This window comes from Cyprinus carpio, chromosome A14, assembly GCF_018340385.1.
Source record: "Cyprinus carpio isolate SPL01 chromosome A14, ASM1834038v1, whole genome shotgun sequence".
In the NCBI taxonomy this organism is placed as follows: Eukaryota; Metazoa; Chordata; class Actinopteri; order Cypriniformes; family Cyprinidae; genus Cyprinus; species Cyprinus carpio.
In genome coordinates this window covers 23,117,899-23,142,422 of record NC_056585.1, presented here as the reverse complement: position 1 = coordinate 23,142,422, position 24,524 = coordinate 23,117,899, and the positions used below count along the sequence as shown (strand labels likewise).

General features: G+C 37.0%; 3 protein-coding genes, 1 long non-coding RNA gene and 2 other non-coding genes across 15 annotated transcripts; 4 read left to right on the top strand and 2 right to left on the bottom strand.

The window, feature by feature from the left end:
- The first annotated feature begins 287 nt into the window (after positions 1–287).
- Positions 288–6,860, top strand: LOC109102125 (hypoxanthine-guanine phosphoribosyltransferase). Of its 2 annotated transcripts, none has more exons than XM_042770297.1 (9): positions 288–460; positions 3,793–3,899; positions 4,035–4,218; positions 4,468–4,533; positions 4,814–4,831; positions 4,924–5,006; positions 5,231–5,277; positions 5,860–5,936; positions 6,068–6,860. In XM_042770297.1, the coding sequence occupies exons 1-9, from the start codon at positions 434–436 to the stop codon at positions 6,113–6,115; spliced, it is 657 nt and encodes a 218-aa protein (XP_042626231.1). In that variant the 5' UTR covers positions 288–433; the 3' UTR covers positions 6,116–6,860. The 2 variants fall into 2 exon arrangements, with proteins under 2 accessions (XP_042626231.1, XP_042626232.1); XM_042770298.1 differs by lacking the exon at positions 288–460 and adding an exon at positions 497–518.
- Positions 6,861–7,024: 164 nt separating this feature from the next.
- LOC109102127 lies at positions 7,025–8,923 on the bottom strand. The gene is made up of 2 exons (XR_002019820.2): positions 8,726–8,923; positions 7,025–7,297 (listed from the first exon to the last, which is right to left on the bottom strand). It is a non-coding gene; the product is annotated as an uncharacterized LOC109102127 (long non-coding RNA).
- A 1,285-nt stretch (positions 8,924–10,208) lies between these two features.
- LOC109102122 (P2R1A-PPP2R2A-interacting phosphatase regulator 1-like) lies at positions 10,209–17,824 on the top strand. 6 transcript variants are annotated; one of them, XM_042770292.1, is made up of 10 exons: positions 10,209–11,099; positions 12,382–12,457; positions 12,548–12,601; positions 12,855–12,898; positions 13,149–13,203; positions 13,853–13,954; positions 14,055–14,140; positions 14,250–14,322; positions 14,405–14,501; positions 15,976–17,824. In XM_042770292.1, the coding sequence occupies exons 1-10, from the start codon at positions 10,975–10,977 to the stop codon at positions 16,320–16,322; spliced, it is 1,059 nt and encodes a 352-aa protein (XP_042626226.1). In that variant the 5' UTR covers positions 10,209–10,974; the 3' UTR covers positions 16,323–17,824. The 6 variants fall into 6 exon arrangements, with proteins under 6 accessions (XP_042626226.1, XP_042626225.1, XP_042626230.1 ...); XM_042770291.1 differs by having other exon boundaries at positions 15,973–17,824; XM_042770296.1 differs by having other exon boundaries at positions 14,261–14,322; positions 15,976–16,263.
- On the top strand, positions 11,855–11,992 carry LOC122147608. The gene has a single exon (XR_006161698.1). It is a non-coding gene; the product is annotated as a small nucleolar RNA U109 (small nucleolar RNA).
- Positions 13,621–13,777, top strand: LOC122147609. Its single transcript, XR_006161699.1, has one exon. It is a non-coding gene; the product is annotated as a small nucleolar RNA U109 (small nucleolar RNA).
- Positions 17,825–18,520: 696 nt separating the features above from the next.
- On the bottom strand, positions 18,521–23,718 carry LOC109062618 (motile sperm domain-containing protein 1-like). Of its 4 annotated transcripts, none has more exons than XM_019079700.2 (7): positions 23,482–23,718; positions 21,768–21,904; positions 20,859–21,140; positions 20,706–20,781; positions 20,367–20,599; positions 19,029–19,190; positions 18,521–18,948 (listed from the first exon to the last, which is right to left on the bottom strand). In XM_019079700.2, the coding sequence occupies exons 3-7, from the start codon at positions 21,013–21,015 to the stop codon at positions 18,917–18,919; spliced, it is 660 nt and encodes a 219-aa protein (XP_018935245.1). In that variant the 5' UTR covers positions 21,016–21,140; positions 21,768–21,904; positions 23,482–23,718; the 3' UTR covers positions 18,521–18,916. The 4 variants fall into 4 exon arrangements, with proteins under 4 accessions (XP_018935245.1, XP_018935246.1, XP_018935244.1 ...); XM_019079701.2 differs by lacking the exon at positions 23,482–23,718 and adding an exon at positions 23,192–23,475; XM_019079699.2 differs by lacking the exon at positions 21,768–21,904.
- Between the last annotated feature and the right edge of the window lie 806 nt (positions 23,719–24,524).

Genomic DNA, 24,524 nt, shown 5'->3' with positions numbered 1-24,524 from the left:
GCCCATCTCTCTTTCTCTCTCTGTGTGTGTGTGTGTGTGTGTAAAGGGTTTTGCCCTTGTAACTTCCGTTTAGCTGACCATTATTTGTATTTTTCTTATCTGTATTGTTTAACTAGGGCTTGATGGATGTATATGTTAATATTTATTTTATTATTTTCTTAAACTTATCCCCTTACTCATATATAAAACAGGAGTAATTTGGTGGGTCTGTCACTTTAAACTAGACTGTGGTCTTTGTGCTCAACGCTGATTGGTCGACAGGCTGTAGGCTTCCTCTAATGCGAAAACACCCACATTTGTGATGTGAGGAAGATTACAGAATTTTGCTCGCTCAGTCCTTTAAAGGTGAAATTGAGAACAGGAAAGACTACAGCTTCCCCAGGCATTTCTCATCAGAATCGAAGGCGTTTGCAGCAGCTCAGTCGGGACGGACATGGCCTCTGTCAGCTCCTGTGTCGTGGTAGGAGTTACTGTACACACTCGTGCCTTCAGGCATTTACACCGGCGCGTGACCATTGGTTAGTCACTGTACACGGATAATTAGGAAGTGTGTTTTAGTATAAAACTATATTTTTATAGCCTTTTTGTAATCTTTTAAATTGTCTTGTTTGTATACACAAATGTATTTAGTGATTTATAAATATTTCTGTGAAGTCGAGGGGCCTGCAGGGGAAGCATGCGTTTCACGCGTGGCACATGTGACGCAGCCCATGCACATACGCACGATTTAATGACTAGTGGAAAATGAGGCAGACACGCTGCACGTGCTCGGTTGTATGATTTATCAGATTTCCTGATCAGTGGGTGAAAATGGACGAGTAGCGCCTTAAGGTCGAAAAGCACAGTTCGTTTTAGTTTGTTTAAAAGTGATGATAATTGTAACGGGCTTTGTGGGAGGGGTACCGTACTGAGCTAATGAGAATGATTCGCAGCTTTTTCAAGGAGACTCAGGGGAGTCAACCATCGTCTTCCGCCCTGAATTAAGATATTATCTTGTGGGTATGATTTTAGACAGACCCATCCCGCGCTTTGTAATACGTGATTGGGTTTATTAATGAATCAAAAGGTGCCCTACGCTCTTAAAGGGACCGTTCATAGAATAATTTTAATTCTGTCGGTCAGTTCTGACCTCTCACCCCCGTGTCGTTACAATTCAGTATACCTTTCCTTTCTTCTGCAAAACACCAAATGCACAGTTTTTGTCCTGGTCAGCACAGTGAATAGTGAGTGAGGATATCAAGCCTCAGAAGGCTGCAAAATCACCTAAAAGTTTAAAATACTCGTAATAAACCACACAATAGCAACTTGAGGAACACATCATCTGAGTGCCTGAGTTGAACATGAGAACCAAACCAGTATGAATGAATTATTCTGGACTGCATTTGTAAAGCGTTGTAAAGATATTGTTCAACCAAAAATGAAAATTCTGTCATCAGTTACTCACCCTTCACTTGTTCCAAACATGAGCTTCTTTTGTTGGCTTCCATAGTGTTTTTTTTTCCATACTGTGGAAGTCAATGGGGACAAACAACTGTTTGGTTACCAACATTCTTTAAAAATACGCATACAATAAGAAACTCATACAGGTTTGGAACAACTTGAGGACAAGTAAATGATGACAGAATTTCCATTTTTGGGTGAATTATCCCTTTAAGCCTAATATGGTAGAAACTATTCCACTAGTGCTCTCTTCCATTAGGCTTAATGCTTTTGGGAAACAGCCCTGATCAGTTTGTAAACTGGAGCAATGATTTATTGAAAGATAAAATTCCAACAAACTATTTATAGTATATGTGCTTTTCTCACATGCTATAATGAGCAGCAAGGCGAGCTAGGGTGGATTTCAGGATCTTCAGTAGATACCAGTTTAGGTCTGTTCCTCATATAATCTCTAGTGCATGACTTCAGAAGGCATGTAATGTAGTGCAGAAGTCATGCGGACCATGTTCATGTTTTATTTTTCGTGGTAATTCTAAATCCTTTTTTAGGCATGTTAAGTCACACTGTTGACTTCTACAGTATCCAGGGACACACCAAAGAGTAAGTTATATATACTCTTTCTGTTACCTGAAGAGCTAAAATGATAATCACCAATTTATTTGCATTTCTTAATGCAGAAAATTGGCTCAGTATCCTGAGTACAGCTGAGGAAAGACATGTGACATGCATGTGAGTCGACAGTACAGCAGGAATTTTGATCTGACAGCTAACAGACTTAATGTATGCTCCGGCAGCAATATTAGAAACTAAATTTTGGCTTGCAGCCATTGCATACTACACTTTAAATTCCATTTCTTATCATAGCCATGTCTGTTGATGGGGTTTGAATCTTAAGATACTGGCACCAGCAGAGAGAGGGAGGCTCCCAGACAAACCTCTCCTGACAGCTGCATATTATTTGTCTGAAAGTCCTTGAGGGACAGTGTGATAACTTTTGGGAAGAACAAGCTATGAACAAACAATTTTACTTGGAATTTATCTGCTTCTGCTTTGCTTCCAGTATGAGGAAGTGGAATTTATTTTTATTTTTTTACACATTTTACATGTACCATCTGTTGCTTTGAAAGATTTTCAGTCAAGGTTCTTTTCAGATCCACCAGCAGAACAGGTTATACTTTTTCGGTAATAGGATGAAAATTCTAGATTTGCATTCCTCATTCAGAACAGTTCTTCTCAACCAGGGGGATTCAGCCTTAATTAAAATTAGTCTTAATTAAAATGCTAAAAAAAAACAAACAAAAAAACACGCACACAAAAATTATGTAAAACAGATATTACAAAAGTACCAGAAGTACATTTCAGCCTAGACAAGAGAACATTCAAACATGGTCTTGGACAAAGAGGGGCCTTGCAGTCAAAAGGCTGAGAATCACTTTAAAAGATACTATTATGAATGATCGTAGTATAATTTAAAGGGAACATAAAAAGGTAGTAATGAAAGTGTACTCTTTTTAAAGGGATAGTTCACCCAGAAATTTAAATTCTGTTATAATTTACTCACCCTCAAGTTGTTCCAAACCTGTACGAGTTTCTTTCTTCTGTTCAACAGAAAATATTTTGAACAATGTTGTTAACCAAATAGTTGCTGGTAACCATTGACTTACCATTACCTACCAAAATACCATGGACGTCAATGGCTACCGTCAACTGTTCTTCAAACTGCCAACATTCCTTAAACTATCTTCTTTCTTTTGGGAATGACATCAGGGTGTATCCCTTTGAGTGGCTTTTTTTCACTGTTATATTATCTGCAAATACAGGTTTGTACACTACAAGTGCACAACACTTGCTCGCTCAGTACAGGGAAGCACACTTATTTTTCACTAGGGAACACTCTTCACTTACCTCAACATTTAAACTCATAAAATGGTGTGAAACTGATCTTCATCCCGACCATCCTTGTTTATTTGTACAGCTTGTCTTTCTCACTCAGCACTGTAACAGTATTCTTTACGTTAACGTTTAGTCAAAGAGCTTAAGTTGTTTCTAGGGTATATGCTTAAGAATCTGTCAGTTAGATAATATATGGATTTTTTTAAAGTCAGATTGGTAAGGACGTTTCTGTCGAGAATGTAACTGCAGATGTTACAGACAAATGCTGTCACAACTCCCCAGTGCATATGAGAGCTGATTAGGCAATAGAATATATGGTTGAAGTAAAGATCACCTTTGCCCTACTGCCCTATGTTAGGTTTGTCTGTCTGTCGACTAGATAAAATGTTATCTCTCAAAAAGTCAGCTCATTGATCTTTGCCCTGTCAGCTATGATATGATGTCATTTGTGCATTTTAGATCAATGATGAGGAGCAAGGTTATGACCTGGACCTCTTCTGTATCCCAAAACATTATGCGGCTGACCTGGAGCGGGTGTATATTCCACATGGACTCATCATGGACCGGTACGAGCCACATCAAACAAGTTCTTTTCTTAGCCAAGAAGTCTTGCCTAATGAACACTCAAATTACAAATAACATGCAACCTGAAGACTGTTGACATTGCGTATTGGCTGACTAGTTTCTCCTGACTCCTACAGAACTGAACGTCTGGCCAGAGATATCATGAAGGACATGGGCGGGCATCATATCGTGGCTCTGTGTGTGCTCAAAGGGGGTTACAAGTTTTTTGCTGACCTCTTAGATTACATCAAAGCCCTCAATCGCAACAACGATCGCTCCATTCCCATGACAGTGGACTTCATCCGCCTCAAGAGTTACCAAGTACGCCTGTTATTCATTTGTCCTATTTAATAAATGTAAATTCAGTCAGGCCTGTCTACTCCCTTCTGTTTATTGTCAACATGTGTATTTAATTATTTTGACAACATTAATGAAAATTGACACTTTGTGATACAAATGCTGTTTTAGAGTTAAGTGTCGATGTTACTTCAGTAACTAGAACACTTGAATGTCTGGACTGACTCATGTAAATGTCCTAATCTATGCATTCCCCTTCTTTAAATATTACAGAATGACCAATCTACAGGTGACATCAAAGTGATCGGCGGAGATGATCTGTCCACACTCACAGGAAAGGTAAGCAAAAACAATCCCCATTATTTAATAGTATAAATGCAGCCTTGGTGAAAATAAGAGACTTTTTCAAAAAGATTACAAATTCATATCGACCCCAAACCTATGAATTAAAGTGTATGATCAGTAATAAAAAAAAATAAAATGCATGTCTTAGGCATGAATGACAGCCAGTGGCTGATCAAATACTGTTGTTGCAGTCTCTTAAACATATCTCTTTTCTCTTTTTTTTTTTTTTTTTTTTTTTTTTTTTTCTCTGGATGTATTCTTTTTGACACCAAAGAACGTCTTGATTGTTGAGGTATATGTAAATTTCTTACTTTTATATTTAAAATAGTTTGTATTATCCAACAAATGTTAAATGTGTTTTGTAACCTTTACTCTGTTTATTAGGACATCATTGATACTGGGAAGACGATGAAGACCCTGCTAGAACTTCTCAAGCAATATAATCCAAAAATGGTCAAAGTGGCCAGGTACAAATTAATATAATGAATAAAATGGAGGTAACCAGTGTGTCTCAGAGTGTTTGTCTTGTAGGTATTGCGTCAGCATTCGTAAGCTGTATGTAAATATTGCTAAGCTCTGTTTAGTAACTCCCTTGTCTATTATTGATCACTAGTGCAACAACTACTTTTGAGTTAATAAATTGTACAGTCCTGTATACTTCACATATTCCTATGATTTATTTATTTTGCAGTTTGCTGGTGAAAAGGACACCAAGGAGTGTTGGCTACAGACCAGACTGTGAGTGGATTACTGAAAAAGATTTCCTGCCTTTTTTTGGCATGCAATTCTATATGGCATCGATATAGTTAGAATTCAATTCACTTTTCACAAGTCATGTTTATAAATGGATGCATACTGATGATTTCTCAGGGTTGCACAAGCACCCTCAAAAGACTACAGTGCATTGGTATTTTTTTTGTTTTTTTTTAAAGGGAATCAAGTCAATTATTTTGACCACTGAAATTCCTTCTATTGATCAGTCTAGGGCCATTACAGTGCAATGCTGTGTATTGACCACAAGGTAGCAGACTAACATATGTGGTAACTAATGATTTCCATAGTTACCACAAAAATATTAGGCAAAAGAACTGTTTTCAGGTTTGATAATAAGAAATATTTCTTGAGCAGCAAATCAGTATATTAGAATGATTTCTGAAGGATCGTGTGACACTAATAACTAGAGTAATGGCAGCTGAAAATACTTTTTTAATAGAAAAACTGTAATAATATTTCACAATATTACTGTTTTTACTGTATTTTAAGCTTTGGTGAGCATAAACTGTTCAAAATAACTTTAATTAACCCCTCTTTCTCCTCTAGTTGTAGGATTTGAGATTCCTGACAAATTTGTGGTTGGATATGCACTTGACTACAATGAGTACTTCAGGGATTTAAATGTAAGGCAACATTTAATCATTTAGAAAACACCTTTTATAATTTAAATCCAAATAGTTGCCTTTTATTACACGCACATCTGTTTGATTGTGCCACGATTTCTGCTAACAGCTTCTCTCATTTTGACTTGCAGCACATATGCGTCATCAATGAAACAGGAATGGAGAAGTACAAAGCATGAGAAGCCCAGAACTTCCCCCTCTAACTGTGTATCATCTGTTTTAGTGGATGTTTTTTATTATTGCTATTTTATATCCATTTTGTATTTTTTCCAGTTGCACAGCTCACCGCAGGTTAGCAGGTCCTTTGCTCAGGGTCTCTGGTGAGGTGTGTGCTGTAAATCAATGCACCTTACATTTACATTAGCTTATACCTCCACAGGCATCCCACACACGTTAGTAACCACAAACACTTTGCAATTCAGTCTCTGAGAACAGAGGTCTCAGGGTTAGACTGCTCTTCATTACAGTGGGCGTTTTAAACAACCATTTATGTAATGGCCAGATTCCCTTTGATTTAAAATGTGATATAAAATATGTTGAATGCTTTTACTTGTGAATGTACTTGAACACCAGGGCGACCTGGTTTTCCAATCATATTTCAAATTTATTGTTATTTTAAAGCCAAATATCACCCTGTTTTATTTTATTTTTGTAATTTGTATTTGTTTAATTTTCCTCTCAAGATATTTATTTGTGTCCCTTACTGTAGTTTTGGTTACTAATTATATTAATGAGATTGAAAAGAAATGGGGGGAAAAAAAATCTTATGGTGCCTTATATGATAATTTGTATGACCAGTTATGCTACCATATAAATATGGTATGAAAATGAATGAAAAATGTTAAAGTGACCTCACCATTGTTCAACCGCCTGTCACTCTTAAATTTGATTAAATTAAAGAATTTTAAGTGTTCTCCTTAAAAACACTTCTCTTGTCAAACTCATGACCAACATTGTTGAACAGGTCACATTATCATGTAGTATGTTTTAGAAATAAGTAGTATAAGAATAAACATACTGTTATTCTGCATACATCTTGCACTTACAATAGAAAAGACTACATAATGAACCAGGTAAGCATAATGAAATAAGATCAGTTAGCTGACTGCTGATTTTATTTGACAGCATTGTTCATCTACAGTACAGACAGGTGGTGTTCTCCGTCACAGAAATGCAGGGGTATGGCCAGCTCTCGGCCAAGGATCTGGTGTGGCTATTTGGAGTCTGTAAGCTCTGACAGGTCTTACTACAGCAGAACAACAATACTGGATAACACCACATTCACCTCCAGTATTTATGTGCTGCTATAGCACATTCCCTTTAGATCTGCAGGTCTCTCTTGCTGGGCTGCTGAAATGTTGCTGGTGGAACAGGCAGAAACACAACTCTTCTAGCAGAATTTCCATAATCAAAAAAGCATGACGAGCTGCTAGTGTTGTTACAGAGCAACTGACATGTTCATTCTCCTTCTCAGTATGGCTTCAACTTGCACCTGTCTATATAATTATGGAAATATGTCTTTGCGTTATCTACAGTTGCACATGTCATTAAGAGGTCGAGCGCCCCCTGAAGGGTCTCAGAGGAACAACACGGTGGTAAAATAGGCCTCAAGATTATGTCCTCTTAATAATAATTAATATGAATAATAATAATAAACAGGATTCTTTGTATTAGGCAATTAAAAAGCTTGATATAAAACGATAAATATGAAAATACAACCTGCAAATGTATAAACACCAGATAAAAAAAAAAGTATTTTAGAGTTTCTGTTCATTTCGTATTAATAAAGATAAATTTGCACTTAAATAATGGGAATTTATTATTTCAAACGCTGGTATGTTGTTTGTACCCTAGTTGTTGGTTAGCAACTAATGAAGAACAAAAAATAAGAGTCCTCGCCAGGCAGACATGACCAGACATATCCTCAATACCTGTCACGGTCTGGTGTACAGAAGGCTTCACTTGTTCTTTAAATAAATATATATGTACATAAAAAATAAAATATAAGTAATTTATAGAAGACTTGACTGGCTACATTGAAAAAAACAAAACAAAAACAAGCTGAATACACACTTGCACCTTTGCTAAACTGAATCATCAGTGTATTAACCTCAAGTCAAAGTTATAATATAACCTGAAGATTATTATAGAAGTAATATATATAATATTTTGCACAGGACATGCTGAGGTGGTAAGAAAAACTTCAGAGACGCACATTCAGCTGGATGCCACATACAGGGTGTAGTTAACTGCTGCCTACTCAGCATTTTTACAACTGTATATAACAACAGAAATAGCCTCCGTTTCAAGTGTGCGGGATCAAAAACGAAAAAGTGCAATTATATTTCCAACCTAATAATGTAAATTGCCGGCGTCCTTCGAATACAGCGTTTATAATCCGACCGTGGGGTGTTTCCTCAGTTGCGACTATACAGGTTCCCTAAATAGACAACTTCGTACTAATAATAAAAGAGGATGTTGGTTGTGAAGATATATTGAGAAGTGCGAGTTAAATACAAACGAGCGATAAAAACGCGAACTTTTGATTGACACGCGTCAAAATGAAACATCTTTGAGATTATGAGCATGCAGGCCAAGTTACATTAAAGTGTGATACTTTTCTCTCGCGCGGCACCGTTTTCAAACAAAGGCTCAAAAGTGGTGAAGGCGACTCACGCACCTCTCGGAGGGTCAGACGCTTCAGAAATTAATGCACAACACTTTACAGCTTGACAGCGTGAGAACAAAAAAATCCTGAAAAAATAATTCCTCAAAAAATCCAAACTTACCTCGGGTCCAATCGAAAATGGCGCCGAAATGTAAAAAAACGCACCGAATTTCATTGTATGGTCTCCTGCAAAGCTTTGTGGGAGCGCGAGCTGTGCAACATCCCCCGTAGAGTAACGGAGGAGGAGTGCAACTGCAGCGTCGTGGCACGTTCTTACTACTTACACACACTGTAGCCCCTCAGGATGTTGTCATGCCTTTTGAAGCAGCCAACTTGTTCTCAACACAGAGTTTCTGATTCCAGTGGGGTATATTCTAATAAAAACCTTATAATTCAACCTCATAATTGTTTCCATGCACGTTTTGTTTGCTAATGCAATCATTCTAGTCTCTTGTCTGCTCATTTGTTTATTAAGCTCCCAACTGTCTGAATCTTTAAACATACAACTCTTTCTACATAGTATTTTTGTTATACTTTTTTTAATAAATGAGGTGATATTCATTTATTAAAGTCAGCCGGAGTTACCATCACCTGACCTGTGTGATGACCTTGTGGTCGCCTGGCTCAAAATCTTGTGTCTCTCATTAAAAGAAGAGAAAAGAAACATTGTCTGCTGGCAGACAAGAGGCCTCACAGAGCTGTCGAGAAACATGTGACTCTGGTGTTGCTTGTTGCTGGTGTGTTCTGTGCAAAGCCATTTCATGCAAAATTAGGTTTTAGGGTGGAGTGTCATCACACAGTGATGTGTAATATTGCTGGGCATGTTTAGATGGAGGTTAAGGTCTGAGACCTGTGGAAATGATAAATAAAAATTAATGGCCGTGTCCTTATGCTTAGCCTAAATGAAGAGTCTTTCCCCCCTGTCTTATTTATGAATTATTTTTTTATTGACACCTCTGTTATCATATCATTTTTTACTATATTTGTGGGTCAGATTATGTTTGACTTGAGCACTACATTTTAATAGCATTCGAAAAAGTATAGATAACTTTTTTGTTCTCCGAAGCTTCAAATCTGTGAGAAATCAGATGTAAATCACTGTACAAAAGGAGATTTAAAAATTATATTTTATTCATTACTTTGGTGGTAGATAAACAAAACACCGAGGCCATGGGTGGACGACACACTTTGTGTGAATTAGACGGATGCAAGTATGGTCAGGGGTCAGGTTACATGTCTTTTTTTTTTTTTTTAAATAAATAAATCAAAGGCTATTTTATACATTTTAGTTATTCAGTAAACAGAAGTTGGAAGTAGTGGACAACTTTTATACAGTGTCATAAATGTTCTCATTACCCTAGAATTTTAAATGTCAAATGTTACATATTAATAATGTTACCTGTGGTGTATGTATATCACAAGTTTTAAAGTATCTCTCAATTTTAAAAAGGTTTAAAGTCTGGCTTATTTCAAAGCAACAGAGAAGGCGCATGCGTTGAACGGCGTACACTGAGACGTCTCCAGGAAGTGTGATCCCATTGGCTATTACTCTGATCGGTTGCCATTCAAAAAGGCACGCCGGCGGCCATCGAGTTTCTGATTGGTTCACGATGCTGTCAGTCAGTCCGGTAGGAACAGAAAGGGCGGGACTCTTAGCTGAGCCGTGGGTACGCTGCGGTGTCCAGAAAATAGATAAACAGTATATGCTAACCTATGACTTACGCAACTAAGTTACAAACTCATTCAACTAGATACTGACACGCCAAACTGGCAAACAGAAGATGTCGAAGAGGAGCCGCGCATTTGCCCAGCAGCCCATCACGAACAGCAGGCTAGTTAGCAACATGATGATGGCCAGCTGAACATTGTAGTGCCTTCAGCTCTGGTTATTATTGCGCTCACGGTTTAATCTTCTCTTTTCCTGCTCTGAATTGGTGCCTTTCATGCATCCTCTCCACATGCACTCCTAGAATTGTAGTTATTTGACCGGAGCTGCTCAGTTTTAGGTGCTTGTGCGCCAGCAAGCTAAGCTAACAGCACAGGATTGGTGCGCATGGGCCAAACCCCTTTAACATATTAGCTCGCAGCTAACCAGTCGCTGGCTCTACAGGTTTGGACCATAAAGTGTAGAGTTTTCTAGAAAGATACGCGGTGCAGATCGAGCAAGCAGAATGTTAGTTTGCAGAAACCCACGGGTCTGTGATCGAGACCTACATTGACCCTTAACAACAACAGAAGCCCCGGTCTCTCTATACAGGCTGCAAAATGAGCACGTAGTGAACTGTGACATTGATCTGCGTTGTGCCTTTCAACGATGTAGCTTTGCAACCCGCTTGCTTTTTTTGGGGCATACTTCTAAGGACAATAAAGATGAACAATCAAGCAATCATGTCACAAGAGAAGATGGAGCTGGATCTGGACATCCCGTCGTCACTTGTTCAGAGCGATGGGCACTTGAGACGATCTAACAGCGAACCCATGATAAACGGCCTGAGGTGACGACTGATAGCACATCTTGTGATGTTTAGACCAGTAAATGTATTATGTTGGTATATTATTGGAAGTGAGCTGCCTACTTGACCATGCTGAGAGATCCAGCCTAAGCTGGTAGCTGACTGATTTCTGATTGGTCCAAACTGGCCATACCAGTTTAAAGTGGTCAAGCTAGTTTTTGGAACCTGGTAGCTGGTAGAATGAAATTTTTCTGATAATTTAGTCACCCTCGGGCCATCCGAGGTGTAGATAAGTTTGTTTCTCCATCAAAACAGATTTGGAGAAATGTAGCATTGTATCGCTTGATCACCAGTGGATCTTCAGCAGTGAATGGGTGCCGTCAGGATGAGAGTCTAAAAAGCTGATAAAAACATCACAATAATCCACACAACTCCAGTCCAACAGTTAATGTCTTGTGAAGCGAAAAAACTGCATTTTTCTATTAAAAAAAAAAAAATAGCATTAAGATGTTTTTAACTTCAAGCCATTTGTTTATGATGGTACTCATTCACTACAGAGGATCCGAGCAATTGATGTAGATTTCTGCAAATCTGTTCAGATGAGCAAACAAACTTATCTACATCTTGGATGGCCAGAGGGTGAATACATTTTCAGCAAATTTTCATTTTGGGGTGAACTATTTATGGTATAGGTTTCCAAACAGGGATGCATATAATTTTGGGGCATGTTCCCAGCCTTGACGGTGAGTTCCTACACACTTTTGATCTAAAAATGCTGGATAGCTTACGAAGACACCATGCATGACTGTCATGGTTACTCTCTCACTCATGGAGAGTAGAGACATGAAGCCATGCTAGAATAACATGCTTTGAGACATCAGGGCCACCAGTCTCTGAAGAACAGACTGTGTTGGTAGTATAAAACTCACACATTAGGATTGCAATGGTTTAAAAGCCAGTATTCACTCTAAATGCATGTTTTAAATCCTATTCTGACTAATCTGTTTAACTGTTTCAAACATGCTTTGACCTCATGTTTAATTAAAGTGTCATGACTAGACCTTCCGGTAAAATGCCAGACTTCTCTCTGGTGATGATGCATGCAGGATTTTTTGTATAAATCCACATCTCAGAATCCAGTCAACACCTGTTGAATAGAACCAAATCCCCATGCTACTTTTTTCCCGCAATCTGTTACACCAGGATATACGTCACAATACAGAAGAAAGGATCTGTTGCTACTTATTCAGCTTTATCATGACTTTAAAGTTTAAATGAATAGTTTAGTACACGCTGATGTTGAAAAGCTCTTTTCTTTCTCCAGTGATGCTTCACAGGTGTTCCAGAGAGAGGTTCTCCGCAGCAGAAGAAACAGTACTACTGTTGTTCGACCCAGTGTGGTATGTAAAGAGTTGCAGAATGCATTATTAATGTGAGAATTGGCAGACATTTTTAATGCATTTTGTTTATTGAATGTTCATGCTTTTTAGGTTCCATCTTCGCCAGTACGTGTTCCTAGCACAAGACTGCAGAGGATCAAACAGGTACAAAGTTTGCTTCAGTTTACCTTGAAATATGACTTAATTCTTAGTCTGTGATCTTCATAGCATGTCAGACTCACTCCTCCTATAAACCTGCACACATGGGAGTGTATGCTTAAAAATACATGTTAAAATTACATTTTGGAGTTTTTCAGATTCAGACTGGTTGGTAGTACTGTAACATGGCATATGTTCAAAAAGTTGCTTGGGGATGTATTCGCTCATATGAGCATTCTCTGTGTTTGTTTATTTGTAGGAAGAGGGTGTAGATGTGATGAACCGTGAAACTGCTCATGAACGGTAAGAGCTCACATCTGCTGAACCCCCAGGGTATTGGTTTCTCATTTATTAGTTGCTGACAGCAGGTTTTGTCTGTTTCTAGTTTTCATAACAATAATCGACATGTACTGTGCACACTGAAATGAGGGCTTCTATTAGATTGCTTGACTCTGGTCATTGGTTGAAGGGAATAATGTCAGTGTTTAGTGACACATCTATTAATTTTTTTCCTATCTCTATTTATTTTCCCCCATAATGTAAATTCTTCTAGAGAGGTGCAGGCAGCCATGCAGATGAGCCAGTCTTGGGAGGAGAGTCTTAGTCTGGTAAGAGCCTGGTTTAAAAAAAAAAAAAACATTTGGTTAACAACTGATATTGATTTATTAGTTTAAAATAACCTTTTCTATTTGAATATATTTTAAAATGTTATTTATTCCTGTGATGCAAAGCTGAATTTTCAGCATCATTGCTCCAGTCTTCAGTGTCACGTGATCCTTCAGAAATCATTCTGATATGCTGCTCAAGAAACGTTTATCAATGTTACATTTTTTCAGAATACTTTTGCATTCTTTTCAAGAATCTTTTGTAACATTATTAATGTCTTTACTATCACTTTTGATAACTTAATGACCCAAACTTTTAAACTGTGTATATAATATAATTATTGAAAAATGTATAATTTAGGTTTTTAAATTAAATCTTCACAATTATTATTGTGTGTAAAATACTCACTCAGTATAATGATGCATGCAGTAGCTCTGTTGCTACACTTCCTCTTCCCCTATTGATGGGATTGTGGAAGAGAAAATGAAAGCATGCTAGAACAAAAGCTTCTGGAGTCAACAGGGCCACCAGTCTCTCAAGAGCAGACTGGATTGGTAGTATAGCACTCCAACACTGCATTAGTAATCAGGTGGTTAATTAGTGGTAATAACTCTGTCATATTGAGTAAGTGGTTTATATGGTTGATTCTAGAGTGATAATGATCTTGAGAAATCTTCATCGTCATCTCCGAAGCGGATTGATTTTGTGCCTGTGTCTCCTGCTCCTTCGCCCACCAGAGGGATCGGAAAGAAGGTATCTCTTCCTTATTTAAATAAATAACTTGCTGTACTGTTGTTGTTGTTGTTGTTTAAGGCTTAATGCTTTGACTGACTTCTCTCTCTTCAATGAGCAGCAGTGTTTCTCTCCCTCACTTCAAATCCTGGTGACCAGTAACGGTCTGACGCCCAGCCCTGTTCCCAGCCCGACACGCCGCTTCAGGTAAGTTCTGTTCAGACATCCTGCAACACAGTAGGAATGTTTTCGGCTGACATCAGGTATAATAGTGTAGGATATTAAGCGGAGTAGTTGATGTCACTCTCATCAAAAGTTGCCCAGCAGGAGGAGTCAGAGCCCGATCAACTGCATCAGGCCTGGTATTCTGGGCCCTCTCAAACGCAAAAGTAAGGAAACAGTCGTGATACTTACTTTTGCAATGTTGTTACAGCTGGGATGCCTAAATAAAATATTTTGGTGGATTCTCAGGTGAAATGGAGACAGAAAGCCAGCCCAAGAGACTCTTTCAGGGAACCACCAACATGCTGTCCACAGAGGTGTCTCACTTGCCTGAACTTAACAGCTGGTGAGTTTTCACAATGGACTTAGTATTTTAATTGAGTACGTTATATGAGAAGTGTATGTGTACTTGGATATTTTGGGGTTCTGTACTATTACTAGTGTTGTTCAAAAACAACACCAACGATAGTATACAGTAGTCAACATTTGAAGTGGATCAAAAAAGTTCATCAAAGTTGTCCTAAGACAAGAACACATTTTTTTTATAGGTTTTAGGACATCTTTGATGAAAGGTTTTGATCCACTTCAAATGTTGACTAGTGTATATCAATTCTTTTGAATATTTGAAACTTTCATTGCTCATTTCTCCCAGTATCGATACAAGCAGCACACTTTCGCTCTCTCTTCTTTCTGACCGAGTTGACACACCACATGCAGTGTAGTTAAAGAAGTATATTGTCCATTGCGTTGCATATATTTCATAGTGAAACGCAGCACTCTGTTAATTTACATGCGTGCAGCTCATGATCCAGTGTTTTCAGCATCTCAGAGTGGCTCTGTTCACAGTTAAGCCCAAAGTATACTTCTGTCCGCGTTATACAACAGTCCACGCACTGTCTGTGATGTAACCTTTTTATATATAAAACTCCAATATTTGTGATGAGTGGAAAATTTTTTTTTTTACCCGTTGATGATAGAAACTTTTTTTTTTTTTTTTTTTTTTTAGTAGTTTCCCTGTACTTTTCCAGGATAAAACACAGCCATCGATTGAAAGTGAAGACATAAGTATTGTAATTTTACTACTGTAAAGCAAAATATAAATTGTACTTGAATTTATATAACAATAGTAATAACTTAATAATTAGTATAATACTAATGAGAGTCTCAGTTGCTAAGAAAAAATTTAGACTGATCAAAAGAAAATTCAGTATTAATAAGTAAAATTTTAATGCTCTTCATTTTGTGGCAGTTTTTATCAAATGTGGATATTTTTCAAGATAATGTTGCAAAGTTAGAGATTCCAGTATTATGGCAACATTAATGTCTAGTATGTCAGTTATTATTAAATGGCAGGAAAAAAGAGAATATTGTCTACTTTCATTTTGTTTCATTATTTTAATAATGACTGTTTAGTTAATTAACTGCATGAGAAAGCTTGAAGCGTTATTTGCGTAATACTGTAAAATAGTATGGCTGCATGTTGTTGATTTACGTTTATTTCTATTGCTTATTTATTGTGTGTAGTAGCATATTACTTTGTGAAATTGAAGTTTGTATCAGGTGTCATCTACTGGAATATAGATATCAAGCCCATTGGTTCTAAAATTACTTAAAGAAATTTTAGAGATTTATATTTTGTCCTTTCTTTCTTTTTTTTTTTTCTTTTTTTTTTTTTTTTGCTGAGTCCATTCAAAATAATATTCTGGCTTAATTATTTGGGAAGACTTTACATAAAACTCATTTCTTTCTGTTTTGAATGTATTCCAGCTGTGAAAGAGGACCTGTTTGTAACATGCTTTCTCTCTGTGTCTCTGCAGCAGTCTGTCTCCACCAGATCTTCTGGATGGGAGTCTCAGTAGCGTCGGCTCCTCCTCAGACTCTCCCGCCAAGATGGAAGGAGTGTCGCCCTCCTCCAGTAACTGTTCCCTCACGCCCCTTCAGGACCTCTCCCCTAAGTGATCCGCTGAGCATCACGGACATCAGAGGAGGATTGGGCCGCTTCTCAGGCCCTTTTCCACTCATTTACTTTTATCCCAACATAGCTTTTCTTTTTTTCCTGAATTGTCCTGTTATGTTACATTTGAAGCGAGGCGGGAGAGTATTCCGTGTGGGACAGACTCTAAGGGCAAGGAGAGACTGTGGATGTTTTTTGCATCAGCTGCTATAAATAGATGTAAAACATGGTGTATGGATCTGTATCAAAGTGAACAATGTCACAGAAGAGGACTTTGCTTTTTGTTTTGGTTCCCTTATGGGACAGTTATCTTTTTGATAACGCTTTGAAAAGAAAACCGCTGTAAAAGGCAGAACAACTACAGGCACGTTCTTTGATTTACAATCTCAGCTTGCCGAACGGTATAGTGTGTGAGAATGTAACTTATTTTTTTGCTTTTATTTGTATGTAAGTATGTACATAAGATGCGTGCGGAGGCAAAGAGCTCGACCGGCAAACTGACAGCCGCCTCTTCTGGAGTTTTATTAGCGGTGCAACTGCACTTTAAAGGAGCTGAATTTCATTTCTGATTCTGCATATTTAGTTTTTCAGGAATGGCCTTTTCTTTATTTTCACGTAGGTGGAGGAAGGTGTTTTTTCAGAGCTTGGCACTTCATTCTCTGTTAGAATGATATTCATGGTTTCTATACACAACTACTGCAGATGGGGTTTATTATTGCAGCTGGTGGTAACCACTAAATCCTCGATTTGAACACTACAGAGAAACTGAACTGCCTGTGTTGATGTTTGTCAACCTAAAGACGTGCGTAAAGCCGTGTTGTCATTTTCACAGCTTTCAGAGAATGGAGCAAAACATCCGGGCTAAGATGAATGATGTCCATTGTATGTTTTTACTCCTCGCACAGTGACTTTGCCCTGTTTTTGATATTCAGGAAAGATTTGGAGGAGAATGCGCTCTACAGAGTTAAAAGGATTTTCAGTGTTGTTTTTCAGAGGCTGTTAACACAGACACATTTGGCAGGTTAAAATGTGAGATGCAGAAAAGTGCAAAGGAATGAAATCCTCCCATCAGAAATGTTATTTGTGGAGTTAAAATTTTTAATGTAATTTACTGATACTGAAACGGTGTGCCATTGAATTTGTATATAAGAGAAATGTACAACTGTTATTGTAGGAGGTCTTTGTTTGGGGATGTAGTTACTTTAGGAAATATTGTTTTCTTTTATAAAAGGTTTTCTCGATTTCATTTAAAGAAATTGATTTATTTCCTTAAGCATGATATGATGTATCATAAATTTTTTTTTTTTTTTTTTTTTTTTTGGTGCAAGAAAGTGATTGTAAAATCCTGATTTAAGTGAATTGGAAAAAGTGAGGGTTTTTCACTTAAGAAAAGTGACACACTGCAGTGTAAATCTTTTTCTGAATGTCAATGCAAACAAAAATACAGTAAGTGGGTCGTGTGGATCCAGATTCTGTCCTGTAGTGATGGGTGAAGTGGTTTGTTTTTTGTCCTGTGGACGTGTCGGATTCTTTATTTAATGGTTTTACTCTGTCCTTTTGACTTGTACAGTACCTTTAAAGCCTGTGCACGTGAACTCTGAGGAGGACTGCGTGCTCTCATGAGAACATACAGTTGTGCTCTGCTCTCTCTGAACAAATTTTGTTCCCATCATATCGGAGACCCCCAGATGTCAGAAATAAATTATTTGTCCAGCTATTGTTTCTTCGTCTTGTGATACCAAACTTATTTGCTGCTGTCAGTGTGGTTATTGTCTTCAAAAACATAATGGTCGTAACAGGTGTTAAGATGTCCTCTACGGTCTTTCTTGTATCAGTGCACTTAATTTACATCCTTAATGAAACTTTCCACTTGACAATGGACCACTTTAACAGATTGTGATTAATTTCCACAAATTAACTTTGTGAATGTATCAGATAACTTTTTTTATATATTTATATATATATTTTTGAAAGTCTCTTATGCTCACCAATGCTCAGAAAGAGGAATTAATATTCAAACTTGTTCTTCAATCTGTTATAACTAAAAAAAAAAAATAAGATAATTAAAAACAAGCTAAGTTAAAACGTTGCATTACTGCCAGTTTATCGAGTATCTAATTCTGTTTCCTCTACATTTTCCAAATGTTAAACTAAATCAGTTGGAGGACAAGAAGTTTTCAGGGATGCTGGAGTAAATGCTCTCTTTCCCTGAAATGAATTCGCTTATTTCTAAACAAACAATTATCACACTCCAGTTACATACTGCTTCCTTAAACACTATAAATAAAATGCAGAAACTACCAATACAACCAAAAAAAAAAAACATAAAAGCAATATCCATTAAACAATCATAACAATCAATTTTATTTATCATATGTAGAAACTACAGAGAAAAAAAACAATAAAAAGTAAACAAATAGAACAAAAGAGCCATTTTCAGTCTTGAGAGAAGCAACAAAAAGCCAGAGACACTGAATATGACGTATAACACCACATTTAATTTAATGTATTCATGTTCCTCTACACCCCCCCCCCACCTTTAACATAGTCAGCCAGATTCAATGCCAAGCTCAGTCAGTGTTCAGCCTGTAAACACAGAACACTCCCTTCCCCTCGCCCATGGATCTTTGTGTCTTCATTGGGTCTGTGAGTTTGTGAAGATCATTTAAGAAGTTAGTTCCTGTTTATAGGGAGTTTCTCAGACGTGCTTCCCCTCCATCCTCACAACCCTCCTAGCTGTGTTAATGTCCATATCTCCCCTCTTCATCATCTTAGTTCCTTTTAGCAAGATTGTTTCCAAGAGCACTTCAAGTGCGCAGAATAACCATTGTGAGAAGACCTGTGCGACACGGGAGAGATCCATGATAAAGTGCAGAAGACAATAAATATTTGGAATATGATGCTTTTTCTGAGACTCACCTAAAACATAAGCAGCTACAAGTTTCTTGTTAACACTTAAGTGGAGGTAGACAGGCACTGTGGATTCCTGCTCTCCCAGAGTTGGGAGCATAAGGGCCGCCATACACACCAGGCCTAAAAGGACAGTGAGGAGGCTGGGACCCCCAGACGCTGTACGGCTCTCTGTGCAAACAGAAATGGAAGAAGCAGATGGTTTTAAAATGAAAGCAAACCACCAAACAATAAAAATAATACAGCTCTCTGACTCCACCCAGTGGGTAAAGTAGTTAACAGCAACAGCTTTACTACAGCTCAGTAAGGCAGCCCAAGATAGCAGGGAAATCTACAAACTAATCAGTGTTTTGCACTGTATGCCATTATTTTTAAACAAAAGTGTGTTTATGAATTTATGAGTTATTTTACAGCAGTATTATAGCTTCAAGCTTGATGCAGATTTTATGTTTGTGAAACAAATGTTTATGAAAATTGTTTTGTAATTTTTTTTAAAACCTTTTTAATAAAAAAACAGAAGTATTACTTCTAGTAAATATAAAAAATACATTGCTAAATTTCAATTTATGAAGAAAAAAAAAAAAAAAAAAAAATTTGTAAAACAAAAAATTGAAATTAGTGTATTATATATGCAAAGAAGAAGTTCTAAAGACAGCTTTACATTAAATAAAAAATATAAATATGATTTCCCATCAATATAACATTTTGTGGGAAAAAAATTAAGGAAAAAGAAAGAAAGAAAAATTTAAACTTGTATTTTGGTCGAGAAAAATTTAAAAATAGTGAAAACTTACCTTTTCATAAAAAAATAATAGTATTAATTCTATAAAATATTTAAACAAAATACATTGCTAAATTACAATTTGTGAAGAAATAAATAAATCAATTGAAATGTACTTTTTGAAGACAAAATGTGTGTTTAAAATTTATTTATATAAATATATATTTTTAAAGTAATATGTAACATCAATAAATATATAAAATTAACAATAATATATATATATAAATATATGTATATATAGAATTTTTTTCAGAAGTATTTATACTGCACTACTTTCACATTGTGACACATTTCTGACTAAAACAAGATATTCAACAAAAAAAACTAACAAAAAAAAGCTAAGATATGGCTTTATCCTTCGTGAACTGCCTGGATTACAAAAAAATGTTTCTATGACTGGTGGATTGGAGGTTTAAAAAAAAATGGAGAGGGTTGAAAAGATGGAGAAAGCCATTTGAAGAAAGATTACCAGCTTTCTTCTTTGGAAATACAAGTGTTTATGAATCAATCACAGTTTGAACCAAGAATGTGTATTAAGAACATAAATGCATGTTGAGTAAATGCACCTGTCTGGAATGCAGTCTGCTCAAAGAACACTCTGTCGGCAAGCTGCTCCTTCATCCTGCGCTCCTCTTCCTGGGGCCGGACCTGGGGCTGCTCCTGAGTGGCGGAGGGCAGCAGAGTGGCCATCACTTCCTTCCTGCCCAAAGCCTTCCTCTGACTCTGCTCAGACACCTGCAGCCGGAACTTATCAATCACCCCGTAATGACAGGCCCGCACGTCCCTGTGACGGATCACGCTGTTTGGTGGAAATAACAAGAAATAAAAGGTTGTGAAAAGCTGAAACAAATAAAAATTTTTTGTTTCTGCTTAAAATATTTCAAGTGCAAGACCTGGAAACTTACATATCCACACAACATTGTGGTTTAACAGCACCAGTGGCATCCACCACGGCATACTTGTTTGGTGCTGTGCACAAAACTGATGAAACAACAAACAGTAAGAAAGTACACTACAGCACTCCAAGAAGGCTTCTCGTGGGTAAATGTATGACTCACCTTTGAATTTAAGCGCAAACTCATAAGGGTTGTAGAGGGTGAGCACCTGCTTATGTGAAGCCTGCTCATCTGCGTAGAACAGCAGCTCGGTGGGGAACACAAACACTGGAAGGCTTCCCTCCACTAGGCCAGGCTGCCGGCTCTGCTGCTGCTGCATTGGCTTCAGCTGAGCTCACGTCCTCCTCCCTTACTGTATTCCCACTCCGTCTCTAGGCTGAAACGGTGCAGAGATCCAGTTCTAAATACAGCCAGTTCTGCTCTTTGGCAGCATGACGTTCACCTCTGAAATGACAGAAACAGGGCCATTTCATCATGAAGGCAGGAATACAAATACTAGGTTTAAACAGACAAAGCTACTCATAATAATAAAAAACAGAATATCAAAAATACACAAAAACCCACATTTAGTGTGACCTGAATGGCTAAAGTCACCATGTGTAAATATGTTCCAAAGTTTTGAGTCAGTAAGATTTTATTTAAAGCAATTAATACTTTTATCGGGCAAGGATGCCCTCGGTGACTTTTGATTCATTTAAATACTTTTATGCTACAAATGATTTCTATTTCAAATAAATGGCATTCTTTTGAACATTTTTTTATTCATCAGAAAATCCACAATGTGTCCATAAAAATATCAAGCATATATTAAGTATTCAACATTGATAATAATAATAAATGTTTATTATTATAATGTGCATATTAGAATGACTTCCAAAGGATCATCAGGAAAATTCAGCTCTGCATCACAGGAATAAATTACATTTGAAAATATATTTAAATAGAAAACAGTTCTTTAAAAGTGTAATAATATTTCACAGTTTTATTTTGCTTTTATTGTATTTTTGATCAAATAAATGCAGCCTTGGTAAGCATAAGAGACTTCTTTCAAAAACATAAAAAAATTCTGACCCAGAACTTGTGAAGGGAAGACCACACAACCAGTGGCAGCTGGTGAAAAAATCTCTAGGTAGGGCGCCACATCCAAAAATTTAGCATACATCCTGGTATGATTTCTCCCAGTATAACAAAGGGGAAAGTATTAAAACCTGAAAAATTTCAAATAAAGATCATTTTGATAATTCAAAACATTTTTTAATTTTCCTAATTCACTATTTATGTATGCAGTGCAACAGCAAAACCTGAGGAAACAATTAATGTTACATTTGTTTAGAGCATTTTCTATACATAAATAACTAACTACAAGTCAAGCTGCAATACTAAACAGGACCACACGACGATGCCAACACACCACAATACCAGTCGCCTTAACCAGACTGTATATAAATATATACAGATCCAATCAGAATTATTAAACAGAGCAAAACACAAATTAAAATGTTTCAGAAAAGTGAAGTAAACACATGCATGAATTGTAATGCAGAATATATAACAATTCAGAAACTAAAAAGGATAGCTTTTCCTGTTCAGTGTGTCTAGTTGATTATTGTTAATTATTGTATCATACTATATGCAATATTGTCATGCCTATGTATTTCATAGTAATATTAGTAAATCTATTTTTGATTTGAAATACATTTTTACAATAAACAACTTGTACAGTGCTGGGCAACTTAATAAAATCTGTCATAAAACAAAAGCAGCTGAGAACTACTGCAGCACGATGTTGAAATAAGTTACATGAATAAATCCAAGTAACAACAGTTTACCCCAGAACTATTTTTGGCATGAGAAAAAATCAAGGAATGCTTCAGAAAAGTGAATTAAACACAAGCATGAACTGAAAAGCTGTTGTTTACATGAAAAATACTTCAGCTGTTAATACAGATGAACAGGTAAATAAACCGAAAGCCAAGGCACGAGTCAATATAAACTGATAATGGTGTCAGTCAAATAACGACTGATGGATGATGGCCAAGATCTCTGTACAAAAACAAGCTCCAGCCTACACGTGGCTAGTCATGTGACCACGTTTAATGAATTCGTGAAACACAAGGGTTTCGCAACAGGAGCTGAAGCACATAAACAACGTCAAACTTCACATCATACATCATACTAGTGAGGTCAATGACAGCATGACAGCTGGCAGATACGAGGATGTCTGCTCTGAATGTCAGATAAATACACACAACAGGCATTTAAGAAAAATCCTCAGCTAAATGCGAAAGCCCTGTAAGTGTCCTCCTTTGTCCTCTTGAAGTCTACTGTGTTTTGCTGAGAAATAGCTATATGAAACATGACATTCATGTTTTATTAAACCTTTACATTTCTAAAACGTCGATTTGCGAATACAAAATCGACAAATATTCCCTAACTGTAATACATCTGCTTGTCTATTGTTACTCTAAATTCAAGAAAGATGTCAGTAACGTTACCTGCTTGAAAAATGATTAACAAACGCTGTCATTTTAGTTTTCCACAGTAACTAGTCACTTGATAAGACGTTCCGTTCGCAAGTTTTGTTACTGGTTACAGTATTCAACAGACACGATGTTCTGTAATGTTCACTGGATGTAGACGTGTTGATGCTATGGTTACCCTTTAATGATTTTAGCATAACAATATGATAAAATCGAGACAACGAAGCGTTTAATATTGCGTTGTTCAATGTCGGTGTTCAAAGAATAAGCGAAATCGAAAACAATTGAAAAGCATTTGTGTTTACCTCGCTCCCGTTTACCGTTTAACGATATTTATTCCAAATCCCACCCCGTTTCCTTTTTCTTTGTCAGCGCGTTGAATGCTGGGATACCGGAGGGCTTCAGGAATTCCGCCAAAGTCTTCTATGACGTCACTGAGTTTCGCAAATGCACTTTCTTTTATTTATAGTATTTTTTTCTCTGGAAATGTTTTCAGAAGATAAACGATGTCCGTGTTTCGTTTTATATCTCCAAATCTTAACTACAGTTTGGGTGACCGTTTACCCGTCATGGAAATTCTTAAAGTGACAGTGCACCCTAAAATAAAAATTCTAGCATCACTCGCCTTTGTTGTGGAATAAACCTAAGTGGCTTTATTCCTTCACTAAAACACTAAAAGAGACGCTGAGCTGAATGTTACGGGGGCTGAACGACTCGGTCACCATTCACTGTCATTGCATCTTTTTGCAGTTTAAACTAAATGGTGACTTGTCATGTCTTTTGTGTAACAGAATTTATATTTTTAGGTTGAACTGTCCTTTTAAGGTTGGACAGCAAAGCTCAAAGCAAGCATTTCGTCAACACAAAAATATTTTTCTTAAAAATGCTAGCTAATTAAAGCACAGGAAACCACTAAAAATAATTAATGTGTGTGTTTATTAGTGCACCGAACTTGACAACGCCATACTCTAGTATGTTGCCCGTTTAGTTTATTAAATTCAGACGTCAACTATCCACCACCGCCTTTTTAGGCCCCAGCCACAATCAAAACATTTGTGACCGCTTGCACACATTTGCACAATGAGCAAATATGAAGACAATTTTGCATAAAAAAAAAACGATTACAGAGAAATGAAAACAGGAAGAACAACATGACGACCTTCAAAAAAAAAAAAATACAGTTCAGACGAATACAGTTCATGAATGAACAGCACTGGCAGTTTCACTTTTAAAATGTATGCTTTGTTGTGAACCAGGTAACTGCTATATTCAAAAGACAGTCGAATATGCTCTACAATATGTTTGGGATCTTATGTGTCTTAGTGACACGTTTCTCGCGCTACCTCTA

What these genes read in the sequence shown, in the direction of transcription:
- LOC109102125 (XM_042770297.1), top strand. Translation starts at nt 434, where the DNA reads ATGGCCTCTGTCAGCTCCTGTGTCGTG. An exon ending in TCCGCCTCAAGAGTTACCAA is followed by an intron (nt 4,219 to 4,467) that starts GTACGCCTGTTA and finishes TAAATATTACAG; the next exon opens with AATGACCAATCTACAGGTGA. An exon ending in TGTTGGCTACAGACCAGACT is followed by an intron (nt 5,278 to 5,859) that starts GTGAGTGGATTA and finishes TTTCTCCTCTAG; the next exon opens with TTGTAGGATTTGAGATTCCT.
- LOC109102122 (XM_042770291.1), top strand. Translation starts at nt 10,975, where the DNA reads ATGAACAATCAAGCAATCATGTCACAAGAGAAGATGGAGCTGGATCTG. An exon ending in CCCATGATAAACGGCCTGAG is followed by an intron (nt 11,100 to 12,381) that starts GTGACGACTGAT and finishes TTCTTTCTCCAG; the next exon opens with TGATGCTTCACAGGTGTTCC. An exon ending in CGTGAAACTGCTCATGAACG is followed by an intron (nt 12,899 to 13,148) that starts GTAAGAGCTCAC and finishes AAATTCTTCTAG; the next exon opens with AGAGGTGCAGGCAGCCATGC.
- LOC109062618 (XM_019079700.2), bottom strand. Translation starts at nt 21,015, where the DNA reads ATGCAGCAGCAGCAGAGCCGGCAGCCTGGCCTAGTGGAGGGAAGCCTT. An exon ending in GCAGACTGCATTCCAGACAG is followed by an intron (nt 19,191 to 20,366) that starts GTGCATTTACTC and finishes CTGTTTGCACAG; the next exon opens with AGAGCCGTACAGCGTCTGGG. An exon ending in TGTAGCTGCTTATGTTTTAG is followed by an intron (nt 18,949 to 19,028) that starts GTGAGTCTCAGA and finishes CGTGTCGCACAG; the next exon opens with GTCTTCTCACAATGGTTATT.